This window comes from Melospiza melodia, chromosome 5 (genome assembly GCF_035770615.1).
Source record: "Melospiza melodia melodia isolate bMelMel2 chromosome 5, bMelMel2.pri, whole genome shotgun sequence".
Taxonomy (NCBI): Eukaryota; Metazoa; Chordata; class Aves; order Passeriformes; family Passerellidae; genus Melospiza; species Melospiza melodia.
Window position 1 is genome coordinate 2,663,539 of NC_086198.1, and position 25,689 is coordinate 2,689,227.

General features: G+C 36.6%; 1 protein-coding gene across 5 annotated transcripts in view; it reads left to right on the forward strand.

The window, feature by feature from the left end:
* Window positions 1-25,689, forward strand: part of FAT1 (FAT atypical cadherin 1) — a 100,521-nt gene that overhangs the window by 29,264 nt on the left and 45,568 nt on the right. For all 5 annotated transcript variants that reach the window (XR_010027728.1, XM_063156010.1, XM_063156012.1 and 2 more), the window contains exons 3-6: window positions 7,628-7,942; window positions 21,159-21,220; window positions 23,973-24,302; window positions 24,814-25,024. Coding sequence is in view for 4 of the 5 variants with exons in the window: in XM_063156010.1 (XP_063012080.1) it covers window positions 7,628-7,942; window positions 21,159-21,220; window positions 23,973-24,302; window positions 24,814-25,024 (918 nt within the window). In the remaining variant the exon portion in view is untranslated. The remainder of the gene's footprint in view (window positions 1-7,627; window positions 7,943-21,158; window positions 21,221-23,972; window positions 24,303-24,813; window positions 25,025-25,689) is intronic.

Genomic DNA, 25,689 nt, shown 5'->3' on the forward strand with positions numbered 1-25,689 from the left:
TCCTTCAGAGCTGCAAGAAAGGATTATTTATATTCTGGGACAGTACTGTTTAGTCTGTGTGAATCTTCAGATGCAAGAAGTCTGAGCAGCTTGCATTGTCACTGACAAGTTTTAAATTGCTATGGAGGTGAAAAGCAAATTGTATTTCTCTGGGTGGCTTTTGCACCTTGTTCCGTAGAGGTGCAATCATGTAATGCTTGCTGTTCAAAGTGCACAAACAATAAAAGTAAGGAACTTTTCCAGCTCAGCTTATTTGTCAAAAATAATACTTTTCTTAAAAGAAGAGATTGTATATACTTTTAAGAAGTTCACACTGCCTGCCACAAATCTTTAATATTTCAGGAGTTAGATTGCTGTGCCTTTCTTGGTATTCTGCTGTGTTTATAGGGTGGATGAGCTGACATTTCACTTTTGCAAGAGGAATCTCATGCCATTCCTTCTTTAGAGGGAGATTGTTTCATGGACTTACCAGGATGGAGATTTTGGGCTTTTCAGATGATGTTTTATGTAGTGAATAGTTTGTTGTCTTTGTGGCAGGACATAAGTAAAATTTTCAGTGCTTAAGGATAGCTGGTTTGTGTAAAATTAGGGCTGATGTGGTATTGTGCTGTCTTTGTTTTGGTTTTACTAAGTGGTTATTTATTACACTTGAGTGATCAAATACTATTAAATTTTGTTGACATTAGCATTGGCTGCTATTTTAGAAGCATGGTAGGCTTAAGGTTTACTTGTCTCTTACACACTGGTGCTTGGTAGAGGCCTGAGTTAAAGTACTCAGTGGCCTGGGGGAAAGAATAATTTTTTTCTTCAGAGTTCAATAGGTTACATGTTTCAAAACCTTCAAATTATAAAACATTTTATGGTATGTAGGGTTGTGACTGCTGCTTCAAGGCATTTCCCAATGTCAGATTACAGTCATGACCAGAAGCTTCAGCAGTTATCAGAAGGAAGTTGGGAAGTTAACAGAAACACAGATAGAGGGGTTTTTTTAATTGCTGTAAAAGTGGAAAGAATCTGAGCTATGACACTGGCCACAGTTAGCATTACAGATGGATGTAGTACTTGTAAATCGTGCACTAAACTCTGCTGTAGTCTGTTTTATCTTGCATAGGTAGATACCATAACAAGCACTGCATCTTTTCCCAGGCCAGATGCTCTTTCCTGGTTTCCTGTGGGTGCCAGTTTTTGTTTGTTTTCTGGATTTTTAATCCTGTCTTCTCTGCTATAGCCCGTCTGTTTATACAGCTCAGGAAAATGCTAATCACACCATGATAGGTCATAAGGAAAAAAAATCTAAGAAAAATAGAGCGTATAAGAAGAGGTGAATGGGAAGTAATTTATGTTCATCTGTGGTTGATCTGGATGTGTTTGAAGAACTGCACTGTCATTAACAAAGTTATTGGTTAGAAGAGATGCTATTTCAAATAAAATGAGCTGTGCAAAAAAATCAAAAGTTAAAAATACCAACTTTATAAAATACCTTTTTTTCTGGCCTATTCTAGCCATGTAATTGTGGAGATTTTAGTAACAACCTGAAAAATGTCTGTTTTGAATTGGATAACATCAGAAGCTAAAATATAATAGTATTTTATTAAATAAGACTTTACTTAGGAAGGTAGCCAAACCACTAACAAATTCTTTGTTTTAACAACAACTTAAGCAAAGTTTCACAAAATTTAAAGCAGAAATTTTCTCAGAAAAACTGGCAAGTAAACTTCCGGGAGCTAGGGTCCTTTAGACCCCTCTTCACATAGTAACTCCTGAAAAATATATGTTGCCTATCTTGAGGTGGCAGAGATTCACAAAGCAAACTGCAGAATGTGCTGAGCAGTTTTATCTCTAGTTTAGAAGAGTGTGCATGCCTCAGTGGCAGTGTACCCTGCAGTGACTCTCTGTTTGTTTAGAATTCAGCACAGTTGCAGTCTGGGTTGGTGTGCTGGCGCTCTGGTGCCATTGAGGACAGCGTGTCTCCGTGTTTATAACAGGCTTAATCCGCTGGCTTTTGAAACTTAGAGTTGAATTGGTTGTTTGTTGAAGGTCATATTTGATCAAAACTTTTGTTCGTGCAATTTGTAAAATACTGCTTTCCCCCTAGCCCTCAGAATGGCTTTTAAAGCAGCTGAAGAAGCTTTTTGATTTACCCAACTTATTAGAACTTAGATTAATTGAGTTTGTAATCAGATTTCAAGCATCGTGTTCCAGGCCAGGGATTTCTTAGTTTGCTTCAGATGTCATTCCGGGGGCAAATTCTGCTAAACTGCATTTTCATGCTTTGCTGAGAAATGATTGCAGGTTTTGATTTCCATTATGGAATCGTTAATATTGTTAATTAGAGTTCTTATGGATAAGCACACTTAAGGAGGATCATCCCTGGGAATTGGGAGTATTATAGTTTGAGCATTTGTTAATTAGATAAAATTGGCATATGTAAGAGTGTCAGATTTGAGGTGTATTTTATGCTCTTTTTTTTTTTAAGAGTGACTTTGGTTGTAGTGATTTGTCTTGTGGGATTTAAACTGGGGGAAGCATTGCTTCTTGTTACCAATGGGGTTACTCTTTCGAGTTTTTCCTCAGTTGCTGTATTCATATACCATCCTATTCTTCCACATTAAATTCTGTCTAAATTATATTCTACAGTAGTCACTTAGGACTTTTGCCTTCCTTTAATGAAATTGATGGAAAAGTCCTACTGCACCAAGTGGGAAGAATATCTAGTCTAAAATTTCAGAACATGAATATTGTAAAATCAGTTCTGATGTCCTCTTGCCGATGACTGAGAAACATTTCATCAGAGCTCTTTTGTGCTCCCCTCTGGTGGTTAGTGACTGAATTTAAATTTCTTTTTGTCCTGATCACCTGGAAGGTTTCACGATTGCACAGCCTGTCGAGTGAAAAATGCTTTTTGAATCCTCACTTCACCTTATGTTTTGAATAACAATGTTTGCAAGTGTTTGGGATTACCATACATGTGAAAGATTCATTAGTAGATTTCTCAGCTTGTCTTGCTACATAAAAAGCAAATGGTTTGTAAAAGTCAAAATTAGCTAACTGCCTTAGCATAGAGGATGGATGGGAAATCTGCTGATTAAAGATATTCTGTGAATGAGGGAAGAGTTAGAACGGAGATGGAGCTTTTACAGCATTGAAGATACAGTAAAGGCACTTCAGGTGTATTCCTTAAATGTGCCTTGTACCACTTGAAGAGAAAAGGAAAAATTCTTTCTAGGAGCCAAAACATGCTCTTGAAACTGATGATATGATCAATATCTTACTGATGCTTAAGGGATCTAGATGTTTGCAAGATTAAAACAAATTAATTCTTATTAGGTTGTTTTATTATTTCACTTTGATAGAGGAATCCTGATCAGTTTTTCCTCTGTTACCTTGAGAACCACTGGAACTAGAAACCAGTGAATTTATTAACACCTTAAGTGCTGAGTGCTGGCTTTTAGGCAGCATACAGTCTTGTGCTGCCCTGAAATGTGAAATAGGCTACTGTAGTCAATATTTGCAAAAGCAGAAAACTGATGTGCTTAAAGGACTGGTTCTTGACTTGTGATTTGGTAGGAGAACGATTGTTATCATTGTTAACAAAAGTAATCAGTCATTTTTTTTGAGCTCCTGTTCCTTAGAAGGTGTAGTAAGCTACTGAAGTTTTCATGCAATTTTATTCATTATTGTTCAATAGAAATTAAAAATGAAGCTATTAGTGTTCTCATAGGCAAAATCAGGAAAGATTTAGTGTTAAACTTTTAGAAGCAGGAGCAATTTCAACTAGAGTAACGACAATAGGATTGTGTTTTGTAATTACTGGTGTAAGATTGTTGAGGGGGCAGAGAAAAAACTGAAGTACTTCTTACACTTATATGTGTTTAGTTTTTATTGTACTTTGTGACATAAAAGCTGATATAGAACCAGAAGAAATTCAAGTTTTGATTGTCTGAGCCTGCCCCCACCCCTAGATGTGTGCTGGATTAGTATATCTGTTCCATTTTATTGCTGGGTTCAAACATCATGAAGAAAGCTGAGTCATGTTAATAAACCAGTCATCCCTTCCTTTGCTATATTGCCTGCAGCTTTGAGCAATGAGCAGAGCTAGGTGTGGTGGCCTTTCCTCCATAGCTCTCAATATGCTATTGGGAAAGGGAAATTTTTGTTCTGTACCTTCCTGTTCTCTTTTTCATTGCTTTTATGATGCAGGAATGTTATTTTGAGTCTTCATTTTTGATGTTGTCAAAGTAATTAATCCACTTACCTGCAATGCCTGTCTCTAGCAATCATGGAATTGTAGAATGGTTTGAGCTGGAAAGAGCCTTTAAGTTCATCTAGTTCCAACTCTGTGCCCATGGGCAGAGACACCTTTCACTTCCAGAGACCAGGTTGTTTAAAACCCATCCAAGCTGGCCTTGAACACTTCCAGGGGTAGGACAAGCATCTGCTTCCCAGCTTGCACATTCATACCTGTCTATTGCATCTATTTTAAACTGTGCCCTTTGTACCTTAAAAAAAAAAAAATCACTCAGGAATTAACCCATTTATTAGTGTTGAACAGTTAGGTAGACGGTTTTGCGTAGGTGACTGATCATAAAATTGTTTTTGTGGATGCTTTTTATTTCAGATTGGAATTATAAAAGCCACATAAAGAAAAAAAATGTTCATCCTCAAATTCAGGATCAGTTTAGTGAGAAACATGAGGAAAATGGAAAACCAATGAAATTCCCCGTCACTTTGAGTAATGCATGCTCAGAGTTTATGTGAGTGCCCCTGTAGGAAATTGGGACATTCTAATGAAAGCAGAGCTATCCTATTGGGGAACCTGTGTTACATGGTGCATCCAGTGGTCAGATCATCAGACAGATTCTAAGCCTTTCTCTACAAAGTCTATGTAAAATACAGAAGTAACATTATAAATGCAGATCTAAATTGGAATTAAAAATTAACCAAAAGACAAAGTTGCCCATGTGCGCTGTATCATACTGTAAGTTTTCCCACATATTTCTTTTTGAGATACTAATTTTTCCGGTGTGGTACTGTTTTTTCCCTCTTCATCTCATGTGATGGATGTGACTTAAGGGAATGGACATTTGAGAACTAATACACTACAAAAGTAGAATAGGTTTAGTCATCCTTTTATCTGAGGAGAGCTTTGATAACTAGGGAGGTAGATTTTGTTGATGTTAGGTGAGCATATTGCAGGAAGTAAGCTTCATTTCCACAAGAGTCTCTTTTTATCTTTCTTTAGAATCAGTCAAAGCAGTTTTAAATTAATATGCCTGTTCTGGTGCAGCTACTGTTTAGAAAGTAGGATGTGTAAAATAAAAAAAAGTTGCTCTTTTCAGCACGAATCACAAATAAAAAAGCAGCATTGCTGGAACCTTCGCTGGAAGGGAGTTAATACAATCCAGTCTTCTCTTTGGTAGGGCATGAAGGGCTTACAGAACTTTCCAAGGCATACATAGAGTCCATCCAGATTTAAGATTGTTTGTATGCTACATCCAGCATTTAGATTTAGAAGTGAGGCCACAGTAAGTAACAAATTTAATTACTCTCAACCAAGTCTCCTGGCTGAGGTAGAGTCACACAAAAGTTGTGCCATGAGTTACAAAATAGAATCTGGGTAACTGAGTGCTCAAGGCTGTGTCCATTAGAGGAAATTTATGCAGAAACTATTCAGGTAACCAGTGCACAAATCCAATGATTACTGGATAGTATTACCTTTTTGTTGTAATAGTAAAACTGTCATCAAACAAAATGTAAATACTGAGGCAGAGAGACTGGAAATGTGAAATATCAGTATTAATTAACACCTAAACTTACTTGTTGATGATGTTGTTCTGCAGAAAGATAAAAAAGGAAATTATAAAGCCAGTAGTTTACTTTCAGGAAAACTCTTATAGACTGCATGTAATGCATGCCTATTTTGAGATTGCAATGCCCCTCCTTTTTACCCCAGTTCTGTAGCCTTTGGCACTATATTAAACCAGTTTCCACACTGACATCTGGTGGTAGTTCTGAAATGCTGTGTTGCTTGAAATGCTATATATGGGAGTTTGCAGGTCTAAGCATCAGTTTCAATCCCCTCCAGCTCTTCTGAAGTGATCTTATTGACGTCTTAAAATTTTAACCTGCCCTGGTCAGACCAGCTTCTCACAAGGCAAAGAAAGTAATGAATAAATAAGTAATTCCTTAATATTTTGCTCAGTCAGTATAATGTATCCAAAAAAAATGTCTGTAGTATGTGAATCACGCCATACTTAGAGTTAATTCCTTTCCCAAAGAATTCCTGTGAAAACAGCGGCATAGTTTTTTTGAGATCCTGTTTGTCTGATGGTGTGTATACGTAAGTATATAGAGATATATGTATCTGTGTGAAGTAAATGAGCTCAGTAGAAGTGCCTCATCATGCATGCTCGCATTATGTGGCTTTATCCAAAGTCCAAAACTGGCTGTCGTGGTGATAGTTTGACTCATCTTGGCTCCAGTTCCGATTAGTCCTGGTGTGTGAGTGTACAACAAATAGTAAGAGCCATGACAAAGCCCTTCAAAATTTCCACTGAAATGGTTGCAAGGGCTTGCTCTGTTCCTCATCCTGACATGTATCAGGTTGATCTTAAGTTCTCTTAAGAAAATATCTCAAATCAGACACCCTGTAGGAGTGATTGGATCAGGAAAAGGAAAGTGCGAAGTTTTATTCTGCCATGGTTCCATGACTATTTAATATTCATCCCCCATGGGTTACACCATAGCCCATAGCCTTGTGACACATGCATAGCGTGGCTGTACATGTAGATCAAGCTGCTTGTAAAAATAAAGTTGTATTTCTTCATGCTGTAAATTCTTTAGTCATTTCTGCCCTAGACAATCTCCTGTAGGCTCAGCAGACAGCTTTTTATTAAGTTTGTGAATTACATAGTAGCTCCTTATTTGTAATTAATTCTATGTTTGTAAGATTGACCAGATTTTTGCTCCTATTTTTGCTGCCTTCCATTTCCAGAGTAATGGCAACCATTGGTTAGTCCTAATGTTGCAAGGGTTACATTTGGTATAACGTTTGTTTTTTTTTCTGTGACATGTCTGTGTGAATATAAATCAGCATATAAAGAAAGTTCAGTCAAATAATTCATTTGGGTACAGAGATAAAAATGTTTCACATTTAAGTAGTTATTCATTAATATGAATAATAGTAAAGAGATCAAGGATTTGGCATCTAAACCAGATAGTTTAATGTGGTATACAGTTTACCGTAATGAGTACAGAGGGTCATTCAAGTCCCAAAAGATTGTGAATTAAATATTTAATTTTTTCTTTTAGGCAAAACTGATTTTATGAATAGTGCTGACTGGTCTGATGTATTTCAAAAGATGTTGGAAAGGAAATAAAGTAATATATTGTTTTAGTAAATGACGCATAATTGCTTAAAACTCTTACAGTGATTTTATTTTTTGTGGCTTCAGATTAATGTGTGTGTGTGTGTGTATTAGCACACACTGTGGAATCAGTGTTGGTTGTTTAGAACTTGTATTCATTTTGATTTATTAATTTACTTAAACTTGTTGCTTACTGTATTTTTACACATTTCTGCATACTTATTGAGCATTTTCTATTTATCTTTCTTCCCATTAAACAGGCATTATTGAGACTGCAGACCACCTGGATCGTGAGACCACTTCGCATTACTGGCTTACTGTTTATGCAACAGACCAAGGCGTTGTGCCTTTATCATCTTTCATTGAAATCTACATAGAAGTTGGGGATGTCAATGATAATGCTCCTCAGACCACAGAACCAGTTTATTACCCAGAGGTCATGGAAAACTCACCTAAAGATGTGTCTGTCATTCAGATTGAGGCATTTGATCCAGATTCGAGCTCAAGTGAAAAACTAACCTACAAGATTACAAGTGGAAATCCACAGGGATTCTTCTCAATAAACCCCAAAACCGGTAAGTACAATACAGTGTTTTATTTTAGGTATTAATAAATTAATGTGTTTGCATAATTGCATAAACCAGGTGAAATCAAAATCTTTGGTTTGATGTTGGAAACATGCTTTCACAGTAGTGGAGTTAAGCTGGTGTCTTGGGCTGTGTCAGTAAGTTATATATAGACATGTAGAAAAAGAGATATTAGAGTGGAGCACTTGGTTCCAAGTACTTGACATCCACACCAGGCGTGTTTTCTGCAGGCTTACTTCTGAGTAGCTCCTCTCTAGACTGGTCAATGTCCATACATTTTTACAGTGCAGTAACTATACAGTAAAAACCCATATTTTAATTTAGTTTCATCCAAATTGTTTTTAGTTGTCTTTATACGGTTTTTTTTTTGTCAGTTGTCTTTATAGATTTTTTTAAAATTATTTTTTGGTGGCCAGGGGGAGGATGTCATGTTAGTCTAAGCAAAATAAGCCACTTACTCCCTGCAGACTCACTTGTCCCACAGTCAGAAGATTCTTTCTTTGTAATTAACTATTGCTGCTGCTAGAAATACATAATCTGCAGGATTATTTTCAGCTGTGGCTTTTATGCACTGAAAATATAGAGTCTGAGTTCACTGGTTATTTGGAAAGCTTCAGAAAAAAGCACTGAGGTTTTAACAGGGGAGTACAAACACAAGAACCAGGTAACCTCTTAGGAACTGAATTGCAGGTACTGAAAGGTTTGTAGGACAGACAGACGGGAAGCAAAATAATCAGTCTTAACTGAAGCTACCTAGTAATTTTGAAAATATTTTAAGTGTTGCATATCATCCCTTCTTCTGAATGTGCAGAAATAATACACATACTGGATGTTTTCCCCACAGTTTATGCCTAGAGAAGAACTTGGGGTTTTTTTGCACGGTTGTGCCCAGCTTAGCTTTTCATATGTTGTGTTTAGGTATTATTTCACAGTAAAAATTATGAGAGATGCTTTTGGTTCACTGAGCCATTTTTTTAAAATCACAATTCAGAGAGTTTAAGATTAGAGGCCCTGCAGAGGCGCAGTGAGCGACTTTAATCTATTACAACCCAGTAAGTACAAGGGAGCAGTAGAAGCTTTATTAATTTAGCTCTTGCCCATTCATGGAAGCAATTTCAGGGTACTTAAAGGAGGAAAAATGGAGTGAAAAAATGTTTTGAATGCTATGGCCTTCATTTTGTTCTGTAGTTGTTTCAGCTCAGGGTATGAAAGACTTGTGTGCTTTATCAATTGCAATTGCTGTGTCAGCAAAGCTCTGAGTGCAAACACAGATATGTTATTTGGGTTATTTCTGCCAATAACTTCTTTGTCAGCGTGTGCTGCATCTGTGAAAACACTGCCAAGAGGGGCATATGAAATAGCTATAGCAACAGAAGATATTTAGTATAGTTAAAGCCTTCATCTAAACACTGTATTTACAAAATGTTGGTTTTAGAGAAAAGGGAGCCTGAAAAGTAAAGCAAGAGAAATTCAACCACAGTCTTCTGAAGTGAATGCAGAAAGTGTTTGTATGCTTTATTTCCATTTGCTTTACTCTGTCTCTTTTTTCTCATTTTACATGATGCAAAAGGAAACAAAAATCTGCTTTTTTATCTACTTCCTTGTGCTTTATGATTTTGAAAAAGTTCTGTTGCCCGCCACTTTGATATTTTTTTGTTGTCTCAGTATAATACTGTGAAAATGGAAATAAAATTGCCTGTGAGTTGGGTGGAAACAAAGTGAATGACTGCAGTATTCAAATTGCAAAGGAACATAAATTCTACCTCCATTCTTTTCATCATTACTCTATAATTGGCCAGTTATTTTTGGTTATTGTTTCCATAAATATTCCTGAAAAATATACAGGATACAAAACTACAGGTCATTTTCTCTTTCTTCTGTTCTTTTCCTCCTCTTTCAGCCCCCTGTATCATCAGGTGGCATTTTCCAAACTCTGTTTTGAAAAAAGACACTACTGTACCTCCCTTGCTGAAGTTTTGACATAAAGAAATATCTTTATTCCTATTTAATGGGTAGAATTAGGGCGCTGGGAGGCTGTGACTTGTCTTGGACAGAGTTTGCAGTTTTCTATGTCAGTAGCTTACTGTGATCTCATTTATGTTACAAAGGGACCTTGAGTGAGAGAGCTCAGCACAACAGATGGTGAAGTGATAAGGAGCACTTAATAGAAAAGGAATAAAGATTTTCTGTCAAGAGAGCTTCTTACCTGCCTCTATTGTAGCACGCATGCACTAGAAGCAAGCAGTTCAATCCACAGTCCTCAGTTTGGTGTTAAAGAATAAAAAGCAAAAGAGCAACTGGAAATTATTAAATCCTTATATTTCAGAACACAAGCACTGTGAATAAAAGAATCTCCCTCTGATTTACATTCAGCTGAAGAAATTTTTTTTTTTCCCCTCAATATAATTAAAGGCCCAGGCTTAGGTATTCACCTGTCATGTGCCATTCATGCTATTACTGTTAAAATTGTAATGCTAAGTAGACATGCTTCTAGACAGACATCTTAAACATAGTGAAAGGAAAAAGGTGGGCAGAGCAGAGAAGGGAAGCTTGTTCCTAGAGTGCACTCAGATAATTCAATGGAGAAATTAAAAAGCTAACTCATATATATAATTATCTTCCCATTTCATGTGCTCTAATGGGACATACTGCCTATCCTGTACATGACCAGTTGGAAACTGTTAGTCTGCAGTGAGCACTAACACAGGGGCTGGGTTTTGACTATCAAGTTCTTAAGTTCTCAAGTCTCTCTTCTGTCTATAAGATATTGAATGTATTTAATCTGAATAGATCTCACTTGATGTGAAAGTGTTTTCAATGGAATTGACATGCTAAGGAGTTGAAAAAACTTTAAAAGACACTGGTTATTGTTCTAGTTATAACACAGTGCATTTTATCTTCCCAATCACTTAAAAGAGGGCTCAGCTGAAGAGTACATTTGACTAGAATTGGAGAGATCAAGTCTTGTCTTGTTTGCTTATGTGTGTATATTATCCTTGTTGTGCCCGGTGAAGTTATCCCAGAGTGAGGTATTTGTCCAAGGAAGAGAAACCTTCCCCAGGGCCCCCAGTTTCCTTTCAACCACAGGGGAGATGGGGCTGGAATGTTAATCAGATCTTTTTCACTGTATCCTGTTGAAACATTGGAAGTGACAGTATGAGTTTAATATCTGCTGTTGTGCATCCCCAAAGGTGAATTGAGAACTGTAATGACATTCACTTCAAGTCAACTAAAAGCTAGTGTTGGGATTCTTAAAATGTGTGGTGACTGTTAAAATACAGCTCAGGTGGTAAGGTGCTGCTATCTCTTCTCCTGGTCAAGGATCCATTGTTTCCTTTCTCTTCATAAAATTTAAGGCTATGGTACTGTGGTCCATGGCTGAAATTCCCACACATAGTAGTAATACAGATTATAAATAGAAACAATCTACACGTAACACATATCAAGTGAAACACTGCATTCTGTTCTCCTGATGTAGCTAATGCATTTCTAGAACTTTGTGGGCTCCAGACTGAAATTGTCTTAATGCAATAATCCTGAATTCTTAGAAACTTGCTGACATGGATCTTTGTAGGATATACTTCATTATTCACAAAAAGTAGAGATTTCATTTCATGACAAGAGCTATTGACTGACTGATTAGTTTCTCAGAAATGCTACTGGTTTACTGAGTATCTGATGCTTCTTACTGCAATCTGTTTCCAAGTACCCCCTTCTGTAAATCTTCCCTAAACTCTGCATCAGTTTCCATATGGACGAAATAGTTTTGCTATGCCATGTTTTTTAAATATGGCTGCTGCTCAGTGTTACAGGCTCTGTATGATTAATATGTCAAAGATTGCTGAGTTAAGGTGCCTGAAGGAAGGTTATATTGCTTTATAAGTGCAGCATGCATGCTAGAAGGGCAAAATCTGCATTTGCTTAGAGAAAGGAGTTCCAGCTCCCTCTAGCATTACTGAGCAAGATAATTGAATCCTAACCAGGTATCCATATAGGGCCCTTATAATCTTTTTGTATTACCTTGCACATTTATTCAGGCTAGAAATAATTTCTGAACTTCTGCCCAATTAGTATGCTTCTTTCCACTTCCCTAGGACTTGTGTTACATTTGTTGTGCCAACCAGATTTGGCTTGGGGAGGGAATCAGGGCTGGGTAGCAATGAAACACTTTCTTGACAAGTCATGCCTCAGAAATTTAAAGCAATAATAGCGAAGGAGGAAGAGAGGTACCGAATATAACAATTTTGTTTCAGATTGGCAGAAATGCTGATCACAAAGGTGTAGCTTTCTATGCTTTTAATGAAAACTGGTATGAAAGTGATACATACCTCTGAAAACTGGACTTGGGTTCACAACGTGGACAGGAGAATGGCAAAACAAATTTTGAGTTGTTATTTTTTGCATACTTAGGTTTTGCAGGTGTAAAATAGAAATAACTGTGTGACCTAATTGGGAGTGTTGTAAAGCTATAAATATTTATATATTATATAAACCATAATTTATATATGAAGCAGTTTGGTATTTATTATGAGAATATTATGGATGTACCTTTGAGGAAATTAGTAATCCTATGGTGTAGGAGATAGTCCATTTAGATAAGGATATTAGTTAGGGAATTCAGCAGAAGCTTTGAGAAATTTCCCATTTCAGAACATAACTGTGTCCTGTGCATTTGACACAGTGACCTTTAATGGAGAGTGTGTGTGTGTGTGTCTGTCTGTTGGTCTGTCTGATTTGGAGACCGAAGTGAAACGGGAAATGGGTACAGCTGCAAACAACTTCCGTGGGTTTCCGATAACCCTGGAGAATTACTTAGTGAGGAAATGAAGGGTCAGTGACCACAGAGTAGTGTTGGCTTCATTTTAACAAAGGAAATCTTTGTTGTTTAACTACTTGTGGGTTTTAATCCCAGTTGACGTAATGTTTTGGAACTTGGATAAAACCAGTGTTAGTATATTGCACGCTTATGTGATTTAAAATTAAATAAAGATCAAAATGTGGAATTCTTTCATGTAACTTCTGTAGCTGGTAAGCCATGCCAGGCTGAATTATTGTTCACTTATGTCACACAGCTCGATGTGTATGTAGCAGCTCAAGTGTTTACCTGTGACAGGCAGAGAAAGTAAAGTATTTGATTATACTGTCTCTAGGACAGATTTTCTTCTTTACTGAAAATGTAATCAGAATTAGCCCAAATGTTTTTAAAAATATTTTAATTCTGCAAAAAGCTACTTTGATTTGTCTTTTTAAAAGCACTTGAAGTGCTAGGTCTTTTTTGTAAGTGGGAAAACAAGTTAATATCTGAAATTTCTGATAATATTTTCATATCCACTCACTCTACACTATTTAGAGAGTATCTGCAAATATAGAAATTTTACTATAATAGAGGCAGCTATTTTTAAAATTACTTGAAAGCATTTATGTTTTACTTTTAGTTAGATACATTTCTGGAATTTTCTACAATTATATGATCAATAAGCATTAATTTTACACTTAATTTGAAATCTAGTTGAAATTGAAGTTGTACTGTGTTTGTCGTATTGGATGGCTTAGCTGTTTACGTAAACTATTTTTTTTTCCTTATGATGTACATAAATAATATTTGGAGAGTTGCTTGTCATTGCTTCATGTTCAGATCACAAATGTGATTAATGAGTATTCTGCTCAGCGAATTCCAGGATGCTGTTGAAATAGTTCAGGTAAGTGACTCAGCTTCAGATGTGCACCTTGCAGTTACACTTTATAGTAGTAGGATTGAGTAGTTAAATTGCCTGGTTGCAGACAAACATGGTGCCTCATGGTATGAAATATTAGCCATACTTTTTGATGCTGTATGCAAAACTTGCAGTCTGTCTTGGCAACAAGCAGCAAACTCATAAACACTGAGCTGGACTTGATGATCCCTGCGTGTCCCTTCCAACTCAGCATATTCTGTGATATTACTGTACTTCAGTAAATGGGCTGCACAAATACGCCCTTATGGGCAGGGTGTTACCCCTTGTTTGATGCAGTCCTGGGTTGGGTAGGACTGAGACCTCAATTATTGCTTGACTTTTCATGGAGTACTATTCAAAGAGCAAGAAGTGTTCGTCTGGGACAAATGTGCTAACAATGTTTTTTGTGGATGAAATCCGCAGCATATGCACTAGCATTTGAAACAGGAATAAGGAAATATCTAAGTAAAAAGAAAAGGTGATCTCAAGAGCAAACACAATGTAGTTCTTAATGTGTTTCAGACTTTTCAGTCTGGAGTTTACTTAGGTGTCTGTACACTGTGGGAGTGTCCTCTTGGCTTTTGCTTGAATGGCTCTACATGGGAATTGAAGAGGAAAAGGCACCAAAACTGTGAAAGACTGTACTAGTTGAGTGCCATCCTGCTATACTTAACAAAAAGGGAACAGTGACTTCATCAGGGTGTACTGCAGTAGGTTTCCATTTTAATTGTTTTAAAGCCAGGGTATTGTAACTCATTTGTGTAATTACCCTCATGAGGAAGTTTATATATGAAGTAGAAAATAAGTCCTTTAGCCCCAAAAGTGCATTTAGGCAATCCAGAAAAGTCTCCTAGCCACAGGCTGTGCACTCTGCTAGGCAGAATGAATCTTTGTTCTACCTAAAGAACTGCATAGCAAAAAAAGGTAAAATTCAAGAGGCCAGAGAGAGCAAGCAAACAACAGCAGAACTAAAGAAGAGAGTATATGGCTAGGAGAATGGAAAGAGGAACTCAGACTCTCAATTCTTCTTGAAAAGTGATACTATTTTTGAGATCTTTGTTGAAAGAACAGTAATGATTGCTTTTAAGTGTTGTACTTGAGCAGAAGAGGCATTTGCAGCCATTTAAGGTGCTTTTAAATTATAATCCTAGTTTATCTTGGGACTGTATATTTACAATCATATTTCAGCATTAGAAACTTACTGGTGACAATTCTGTTGCTGGTTTCGATGAGAGTTATTAAGGCGTGTAGAACAAGGAAGAGTTTAGGAATGAAAAGCAAGTGAAATTGCTAAGGAATTATCTTTAAGACTATATAAACCAAAGTTCAGTTTCTTTATGACAAATTTGCTCCAGCATGATAGCTTGTTAGCACTATGTTGTATCTTTTTTAACTCAGCAGCCTGCCTTCATGCTGATGTAGGACAGTGGTGATATGTTAGACTTTGGATCTTGTAATAGTCATCATTAGTCACTACGTGGCTCATAAGACAGTTGTTTTTTTGCCAGCTGCAAAGCTGGAATCTCGTCTTCAATCCTCTGCTATTAATTTTTATTGACCTGGTTTTATTAACCTGTTCATTTGGTTTGGTTGTGAAGAGGATTTTTGGCTTATGTAGAAAACAAGGTTTGACTGTAGTTTTCCCAAAAACTTACCTGAACATCTTCAGAAAGAAAGTGTGGGCCTTTTCTGATGGTCATTGATTGTGTGATGTTACATGTAAAACGCAGTTAACTTTTAATCAGTTGAAAGAAGACTGAATAAAAAGTTGTCTTCATGTGTCAAGTGATGAAATAATCATGGATTATTGTTTTATCAGTTATTTTCTTTGTATTTTGGAAAGTGCTGAGATATCAGAAGAAGTTTAAAATGATCTCATAAGAGATCTTTCAGACAGTGAGACACTCACTGTATTATGAGAGATGTCTGAGACATGATTTGATCACACCTAGTACTTCTGTGAGGAGGAAACTACTGATTTCTGTGAACTTCTTAGTCTGTCATACAAAAGAAAGATATATTCCTCTGTCTAGAAGGGAAAGCTGTCTTGAATTGAATATAATACACTACTTCTTAAATGACAAAGATTAGTAGGAAACCCTGCCTTGAAGTGAGACAGTATCTCTATCACTTGAAGAGACATAATTGGTGTTCAGTTTACAGAATATTTGCTGTAATTTGCTCAGTACTTTTGGGCTGTAGTAGTTATGCAGTAGTTAACACGATTACCATTACAGCCATGTGTGAGTTTAAAATCCATGCTTCCTTCAAATCTTAAACTGATTTACGTATTAAGACCTTGTAAACAGATCTGAAGGCATAACAATATGTTGAAAAAAGAAAACCCTTTAACATTCACTAGTAATTTGTTGGTTTGGAGGTTGAAATGGGGGAACGAGAGCTAAAATAATAATTGACTAAGTTACAGTAATCATAACTGAGAGTTTAAGTGATAATTGACTGATGCAATCCAGAGCAGCCATTTCTGCTGGTTAGTTATGGTTTACATTTGACACAGAGGACAAAAGCCACATTGACCAAATATGTCCTCATATTTAGTTTATGACCTGTATCTGTTGAAGTTAGTGATAAAAAAATTTGTAGCTGCTTCCTTAATTCTTCAATGCCAATGCATTCAAAGATCAGAGAAACTGTATTTGTTTTTGTGTGCTGCAATGCAAATAGTGTTACACTAATTCAAATCAAGCCTATCAGTTCGAACTCATTGGAGGCAGCGTGGTACACTTGGCATCTGCTTTAGTCTTTTGGTGCATTGTGGGGGTTGGCCATGTCTAACAGGCAAACTCCCTCCCATCTGCAGAATCTTCATCCTCTCAATCTGAATGTGCAGTTGGAAAGTCTGCAGCTATTTGTGCAAGCACAAATGCATGGGGATGCAGGATGTATACGCAGCAAAATAAAAACTTTGAGCCTTTCTCCTCCCCTTGCAAAGACCACTTTTTCTGATGCCACTTCTTTCATCACTGAGATCATCCATGCCATAAAGATAGCTAATAGGTAATTCGTAACACAATGCCCACCTAATATTCTATGGGTTTTTTAAGGATATTGTCATTTTGGCATTGAATGAAAATTGTTGATGTGTTAGTCTTCAGAAACAGAGATAGTGTGATGTAGCTGGGAACCAATGTGAAATAAATCCCTGCTAATATCTGCTCTCTGGTGCTAATTTCTACTCCAAATGTAGAGTTTTATTCAGATTTACATAGTTGTACGTTGCAGTTGCATTTCTGTATATTTGTTTTTCTGTTATTTAAAATGGAAATCTGAAGTAAGTTTTATCTGAATACAGCTGTAATTCTCTTAGTTTTTGGGTAGACATCAAATAGACAGCAGGTATCCTCAGAATGTAAACTCAGATAAGGAATGAAGAGAGAATAGAGTTGTATTTGCTACTCGTGCATTTTGTTTTGTTTTATTTGTTACAGATGTTTCCAGTTAGTTTCAGTTGATTCTAGTGACTCTCCAGCTAGTGAGGCAGAGCAGCTATGATTTATCCAAAGACTCTAAATTATTACGCTGCTGTTCTGAACATGTTTCTGATGAGGCAAGTTTTTAAATATTACTAAATACAAAAATGGCACCAATTTACTAGAGATACCATTTCCTCATTATCTTAGAAATGTTTTTTATGAACTTGCATTTCTCAAGAATGCTTGACATATCTTGCCATAGTGACATTGATTTCAGGTGAAATAAAAGTCAGTGATGTAACTTACTGGAGCTTATTGTTCCTGTTGGTTTTGGGAGAGGGGAGCTGATAAAAGGAGGCAGAAGCAAAATGCAGGAATATGGCTACAAAACAATGCTCTGTGTCAGTTTTGCTTTGAAATAGAATAGTTTGTCACAAGTGACCTGTTTCTCACACATGCTGTTATTTCATTCAGTAATAAACACATTCTCCCCACTTCATAACAAAGATTTCAAAACTGAATGTTTTACAGACTTCTTCAGAGCTTAATTGAAATATTTTGCTTGCCGCTCCTTTGGGGATGTGGCGTGTGCAAAAATGTGATCATGAATTTATTTTTGTAGAGGGAGGGGCACAGCAAGGATATATACAAAGTGTTACAGAAAATAGAAGGAGTTCCATCTAAAAAAACTTAAGAACAGAGCAGAGTGGTGACTTTTGTTGCAGGGAGCTAACTTACATTAGGTCCAAAGATTGTCCCCAACCCTCTTAACAGGCAGTTAATGTGCATAGGAGCACTTGACCTTATTATCACAGCAGTAGTTCAGGAAAGCTCTTCAACAATGCATAAAATCTGTTGGTGCAGCATTAAACATTCTGTAATATAGAAAACCCTGGCAAGAATAGAAAAATGTAGTGATTGCAATAATCAAACCTTTTATAGTCTTAAGCTGAAGCGAGAAACTTTGCTGAAGCTAAATTTGCACTTAGGAAAGTGTCTATCAGTAAAGAGTTAAATAAAAAGAATGTCATGCATGTGTATGTGATTCTAAATCCAGAAGTGTTACATTTCCTTTGTTGGCATTAGTTTCTGCTGAATATACAGGATATATATGGTGAAGACTAAGCCCTTCTGTTATTGGTCTGAAGTGTTTTAACAGAAGTGTGGCATGCTTGGCTGAAAAGACTGGAAGTTTTAACAGATCAAAGCATGTATATTTTGTTCTTGCTGGATATTTTTCTGCTTACCTATTTGTGTTGTATTGACCAGCTTCATTAACAGGAATTTTATCTGGAGCAAGACTTCCTTTAAGAATCATTAGTGTCTAAAGTAGTGGAGCGTGGTAGAATTTTGTTTCGAGTGCTTAAAGCAAAAGCTGTTGAATGGTCTTTTGATTGATACTTGGTTTTCTCCAAGTATTAATTGCCATCTTTAGGAGTGGCTCCAGTCTTCATAGCTCTTGATGAAAAATAAAATGGATAGGAAGCTATTGAAACGTGCCATTTTCCTGATCTCATGTAATCCTCTACTTGCTGCTGCTGTGAGAGATGGAGTCTTATTATTGTCAGAGGATGTAGACTAACTATTGAATATTCAGAGAAATGCAAGCATTATGAAGTAATTCTGCTAGGTTGCTTTATTTTTCCTGTGGTTTTTTTAGGTTTTCCCCATTTTCAACTTACCTGTCCAACAGTAGTTCAACAAAGCTTTTCGTGGCTGTGCTGCAGTCTACCCTTTTCTCTTGTAACTGTGGTGAGCCTTGAGATTAATGCTTCATGGGAGGGCTTGTGCTGGCTTTTTACAGAGGTACTCAGTAGAAGGAGGTTTTAGGAGAACTTCTGTTTCCTGAAGTCACCTGCAAGTCCCTTTGCTGGAAGGAAGCAGATGAGGTGGCAGCTGTGCCACTTGTGCCCTTCCAATTAACAGTCCTGTTCTGTTTCCCATAGTGTAAAAAGAAAATGTGTTATCTAGACTTGGGCAGAAAAGCAAAGCTTTTTAGAATATGTGACGATAAATATTTTCAGTTGTCATTGTTCACAGCTCTGTAATATCCGTGTGAAAATATTACCTCAAGAAGGTTAATAGACAACTGTAACATCATATTCTCTTTCTTCCCTTACCCCTTCCTAAATTCACAGTAATGATGCAACCTTTTTCCTTGTAGTTTGGTTTGTTTGCTTTAGGGTTTTGTCTGTTTTAATTTTCATTCCCCCTTTCTTTGTAACAATGGACAATTCATAATACCAAAAGATATATCCTAACAATAGCAAACGTATCTTCTATGTGCTGTAAAAGCATAAAAATAAAGCAGGAGAAGATGACATATCATTGTCAAGAATACTAGATAAATAATACATTTGATATGATGGCAAACAAAATTGCAGGAAAAACAAGGGCAGATTTGACCATAATTGGAACAGCTGTTATTTGCCCTGTCTGTTTTTTGCAGGACAGTTGTTTGAACAGTTGACAGCTGTAATATCGCCTTATATAGGTTTTGTTCATATTATTTAGTGTGGGCTGTCTGTTTTGTTGGTATAAGTAGACTACAGCTGTTTTTGTCAGAAGCACTGAGTAGCTATGCACCTGTGGTATACAATCCTGTTTCTCTTGGCCTTTCTCTTTTAAGCGAAATTTGAGGTCTTGATTGCTTTTCTTACAAACTCTGCTTTTTATCAGCCAAGAGAAAATTGAAGGCCTTTTTATTGTAGCAGACAAGCTTTGAAAACTTTTAAAGTGGATTTTAATTTTCCTTATATAAGGTCATATTAATAAAAAACTTATTCTGTAGTTAGAAAATGGAACATGAAGTATGCCACTTGTATTTTGATCTATTTAATTCTTCATTGGGTAATTGCTTTTCTGTTTTCCAGTTTGACATTATGGATCAAGGTGGCAATGCTTTCCTCTCACTATCAAAAGCTGAGATAGTTGCATAAAATGTCTTCTGACATTGCATTTTCCTCTGTGTTGCTGCTTCAGGGGATATGGGATGCTTTGCTCAGTAGTTGCTTAAGCTGGGCAAATCCAAACCTTGGAGTTTGCTTCGTGAAAGGCCAGGTTGGGTCTAGCAGGATTTACTAGCACAGGCTCAGTCCCATGTGAACACAGCAGTGGTGTTTGTGGGGCCAATTTGTATGTCTGAAAATGTTAAATTTCAGAGGTACAAGTTAATTTTCAGAGGTACAAAATGTCTTTCTTTGCTTTTGTGCAGTAAAGAAACTGAATTCTCATGTGGCTGCGCCCATTGCACAGTTAACTCCCCCAATAGCAAATCATTCTGCTATAACTGAGAGTTGAGCAAGTTTACTTTTTGCATAACTCAATAGTTAAAATTCTGAACTAACTGTTAGGGAGAATGAATTCAAATAAGATCCTTCTGTATTAAATTTCACTGTCTTTTTGTTACTTCTTACTCTTTGATTTCCTTCATTTGAAAAAAATCCATCATGCCTTCCTAATCTTGCATCAGGAGTGTATCAAAGTCTTGTGATAAAATGTAGCATCATGCATCAAAAACTTGTGGTTCTTCTCTGCTATTGTCAACAGCAACTGTTTGCTTGTCATTGTGAAATTAGGTGAACAAATTGCTCTATTTTTTTCTATAATTATTGCATCTCTTCAGGTTATCCTTCTTTTGCCTTTATCACTAATAATACAAATAGGTGTTTCTCCACAAGAAATAGGTAATTAATTCAGTTAATGTCCCTCAGCACCCTTTGAAAAAGGCATTTGAAAACAAGATTTCATGTGGGAGAATTGCATTCATTACTCTGTCAGAAACATAACACACACAGGTGTGTTGGAACACTGAACTGTGTTTGTCTTAAGTGTTAAAACAGCTTAGTTTTCAGATTGCAAAGAATATTTTCACACCTTTTAAGGATGGGAAACCCCTCACCCCTTCCCTTAATGAAAGCATAAATTCTACAAAAATGGAAGTGGCCACCTAAGAAGAAATTGATATTGAGGATACCAGTAACTGCTGATTTAACCTAACCTTCATTCAGATGATTTTCTTGAAGGATCTGATTAATTATTCTCTTACATTTGCAGGGCTAATTACAACCACATCCAGAAAACTAGACCGAGAGCAGCAGGGAGAGCACATACTGGAGGTAAATAATTTATTTAGATTGCCGAAAAACAGTGACTGTAAGTTCATTGCTCTTTTACAGAGAATTAAGTCTGCCATGAAGAATTCAAAAAACTGGATTTCAGAAGTAATTTCCTACTGTGTTCATTATATTGCAATGCAGATAACCACCTATCTTATAAAAACTGTGTGTTGAGACTTTTTTGCTAAAAAAGAGTAAAGGTACAGATTGAATGCAATTTTTTTTTTTCTGTATCTCAAAACAAAGATTTACATTCGAATGGTACAAAGGCATGATTGTTAAAAGGAGTGTGATTCCTCTTTTTCTCTTCCTGTGTAATTATTGGAATAGCTATTTTAGCCTAACTTTTGCTGAGTATAGGCTTCTGCAAAAGAAGTGCAGAATGTTTTTGTAATACAGAGAATACAAAAGGATAGTATGTGAGTAGCCTTATTTTTCTGCATAACATTTTTACCAGTCTCATCAGTTGCATTGTAGAGCCCGAATCCAAGAGCATGAAACTTGTGACATAATGCTTTTATTTAACTACATTTGATTAATTGCCTGGAGTTTATTTAAGAGCTTTTGTCATTCTCTGTCAAGGAACCTGAAAGGAAAACACATAGAGAACTTTGTCATCCAGTTTCACAATGTTGTCAAGCAGTGTAATGGCGTGGTACTTCTCCTGTAATGAAGACTTAATATTCACAGTGATCCTTGTGTCCTGAGATTTATCTGTAGTGTTTATTGTGTCTGTTGTCCTGGATGACAGATAAAAAACTGCAATGGGAGTTGGCCAAATTAATGTTAAAGACAGAGAAGCACCTCTAGACTTACTCAAAACTTGTGAAATCCCTAGAAAGGTGTTCCAATAGGAGACAAATGCCTGCAGAGGCGTGGAGATTAATGTATTTATTCTCTGACAGCACAAACTATCCTTTTGCATAATTGCAGTATATGTGCAGTCTTCCTGGGCCTTTTGTATCCCTCTGGTGCATTGTGAGCTGGATTAATGCAGCTGTTGGACCAATTTTTTTAATCATTATTTTAATTTCTGTATCAGCTTTGAAAAGAATGCTTTGTACCTAAGTAGCAGTGGGGAAGAATTTCTTCTGCGGCGTGTTTCTAGACGTAATAGTAACAAAATTAATTAAACGCAAATCTGATATAGTACTAGACATAATACTCCTGTATATTTTAAAGTAATTATATAATTCTCTTTTCAAATTTGCCTCCTCAGATCAGTTGTCTCAGTTTCCCAAAGCACTTTGTGTCGGTTTTGTCTTATTTCTTGACCACTGCTATGTATATTGGTTGTAAAATTGCTAAATCATGATTTTTACTTCTCTATATATTATCCTGTATTTTTAAAATTAGATTTATTCAGTAAATAAAATGAGCTGTGGATTGTTTTCTGATCCTGAGGTGACACGGCCCATATGGCTTTGATTGCTTGCACCTTATCCCTGGAACAGGGTGCCCACATGTTGAAAATGGTGTCTGAATTGTGTGAATTCTCAGGCTGCAGCTAAACAACACGTATGTGTGCTACTTGTTCTGGGCCAAAACTTACGCCAGAAGTCACACTCATGGTGTAATGTTATGGGCAGTTGTCTGCTTGCAGTCATGCTAATTTAAGTTTAATTTATAACCTTAAGCTAACACGTACAGAACTCAGAAAGTTTATTTTTAGGATTACAATGTCACGTAACGGTACCTAAATCCTCCTGCTTTCATCATTCTGTATAAAATAGCAGTTTAAGCTCATTGCTCTTTAGTTTGGAACATTGTTTATTGCCTGCTGGTGTAATTTATAATTCTTGGTTAATTTTGAATCCCAACTGGTTGCTAAAGTTTTAACTAAAAGTCTGTGAAGTATGTGACAGAAGAGCTCTTAACTACAGAGCCACACTGACAGACAGCCTGGCCTAAAGTAGCAGTTTTCCCATGTGTTAGTTTTATGTTTACAACTCTGATAATAGGTTGGAAAGAAACCTGGAAATGCACAGAATGGTGGACAGACCCAAGTGCTGAGCTAATTAATTGAGCATTGAAATGTTGGCCAGATGGGTCGGTGGTTTTATTCCTTTTCAGTATTAAATTTGATCTTTGATTGAACTTCTGCTTACATAATAGTAACTAACATGCCCCATTTTTTTATTCCCAGTTTGTGGTTTTTGGGTTCCAATTCACACTTTCTTATGCATTTATTTTACCTTAGCTTCATGTTATTCTCTCATATCTTAGTGTACTCTTGGTCATCAGTAATGCCTTCAAAACTGATGTTGCATTCAAATCAAATAGATGTTTCTCAAATTTGCCTTTGTTATTTGCTTGGTTCAGGGCAACACTAATTTTATGTTAATTGCCATATTATCCCATTCACCTTGTAATATCCTCATTTGGGATATGCTTTGATTTTCTCATTGGGTGTGGTTGGGGTTTTTTTTGAACTGAAAGTTATGTGGTGGTGTTCCATTACAAGTCCTAAAGGGAACAGATATTCAAATATGTGGAAATCACCATCTGTTAGACATGAGCATGAATATTTGCGTTTCATGTTGCATTAAACGTGTCAAAATATTAGGATAATAGTTGAATATACTTTTGAGTACCTTTTGTAAATACTTAATAGCTTTAGGCAAGTGCTTCAACTGAAGTTAGGGGATAATTGTACAGTTGTTTGGGCAGCTGTAGGAAAACCTCATTTATGGAGGAGCATTGTTGAAGGACCAAGTTTGAGCTCTAACTCTACCCTTGTTAATGAAAACAGGTAACGGTAACAGACAACGGTACTCCCGCAAAATCAACAATTGCACGGGTGGTTGTGAAGGTCTTAGATGAGAATGACAACAAGCCACAATTCTTGCAAAAATTCTACAAAATTCGGCTTCCGGAGCGTGGTAAGCCTGAGCGAGAGAGAGCTGCCAGGAGAGAGCCAATCTATCGAGTTATTGCTGCAGATAAAGATGAAGGCCCCAATGCAGAGATCTCCTACAGCATTGAAGACGGTGATGAACATGGCAAATTCTTTATTGAACCAAAAACTGGAGTGGTTTCATCAAAGAAGTTTTCTGCAGCAAGGGACTACGATATCCTTTCAGTGAGTGAAAATCCTGTATATCATGAATATGTAACGTGTTCTTTTATCTATTCATCTCTTATTCAGTAGCTGGCAGGTGAGTGACTGCAGTATCTGAAGGAAGAAAGCTTCTACAAATCCAGAAGTATTTTTTTTTTTGTGTTTGTTTGGTTTTTATTGAGGGATGATTTGAGATGTTTGTATTCTGTATTAAGAACTGCCGTTCTTTCCCAGAACTTGGCAGATAATTTATGTGATGAGGGAACATAAGCAGTCAGTTTGACTCACCTTCAGGAAGAAAGCAAAATAAAAGTGAATTTATGGTAACAGTTTGTGCTGCTATCAGGTGCTGCATACTTTTTCTCCATTTGCTGCCCAGATAATGAAGGGCAAGTGGCACTTTGAGAGACACTTAACCTTTGTGGAAATATCTCACACGAGCAAACATGCTTGGAGCTTATTACTGCTTTCTATTTATGTGACACAATGATTTATGTGATCCTGTGGCCTAAAAGATGTGTCTGTTTCGCAGATTAAAGCTGTAGATAATGGTCGCCCACAAAAATCTTCGACTACGCGGCTTCACATAGAATGGATTCCAAAGCCTGTCCCACCCACAGAGCCTATTTATTTTGAGGAATCATTTTTTTCTTTTACGGTGATGGAAAGTGACCCAGTTGCTCACATGATTGGTGTAATAGCTGTTGAACCTCTTGGAACACCACTTTGGTTTGACATAACGGGTAAGGATGCCTTAAGGGCCTTTATTATTAGAAACAAATGCATGGAGTCTGAGATACTGGAGGGCTCATTGCAGCTTGATTTTAATCACTCTTCAAATAAATAATGCAAGGTTTTGACATTTCTTAAGTGCAAATGTGGATTTTATAAGTCAAAATTATTTAATTTTTATCAATGCCACTCTGTACCAAAGATTAAAATTAAGTTGCAAAATATCTGCTGTGTTGCAGTTTTAAAATTGATTTCTGAATATTGAGTCACTTCAATGAAAACTAATGAAGTCAACCTCATAGACTGTATGATAGGAAAGGAAGTCAGAGGCTAGTTTTCTGCAAAGCAGGATAGTACGTTCAAAAAGAAGTTTTACTGTTCACATGGGTTTCTTCTCCTCTGGGCTGCTTCTCAGTTTGCTGTCCTTTGATTCAGTACTAAAAGGAAAGCTTGCAATGTTCCTAACCCCAGCAATCTTCTTCTTGTACTTATTCTTTCTACTAAATCATATCTTAACCTCTACTATTGAAAGGGGATTTCTAACCAGTAATAATGACTACGTGTTGATTTCAAGGTAACAAAATTAATAGTACTTTTTTGAAGTTCAGACTTAGTCACTAGACTTATGAGCACCAGTAATACACAGAGTGTTGACTGTGTAGCTGATAGTCAAACC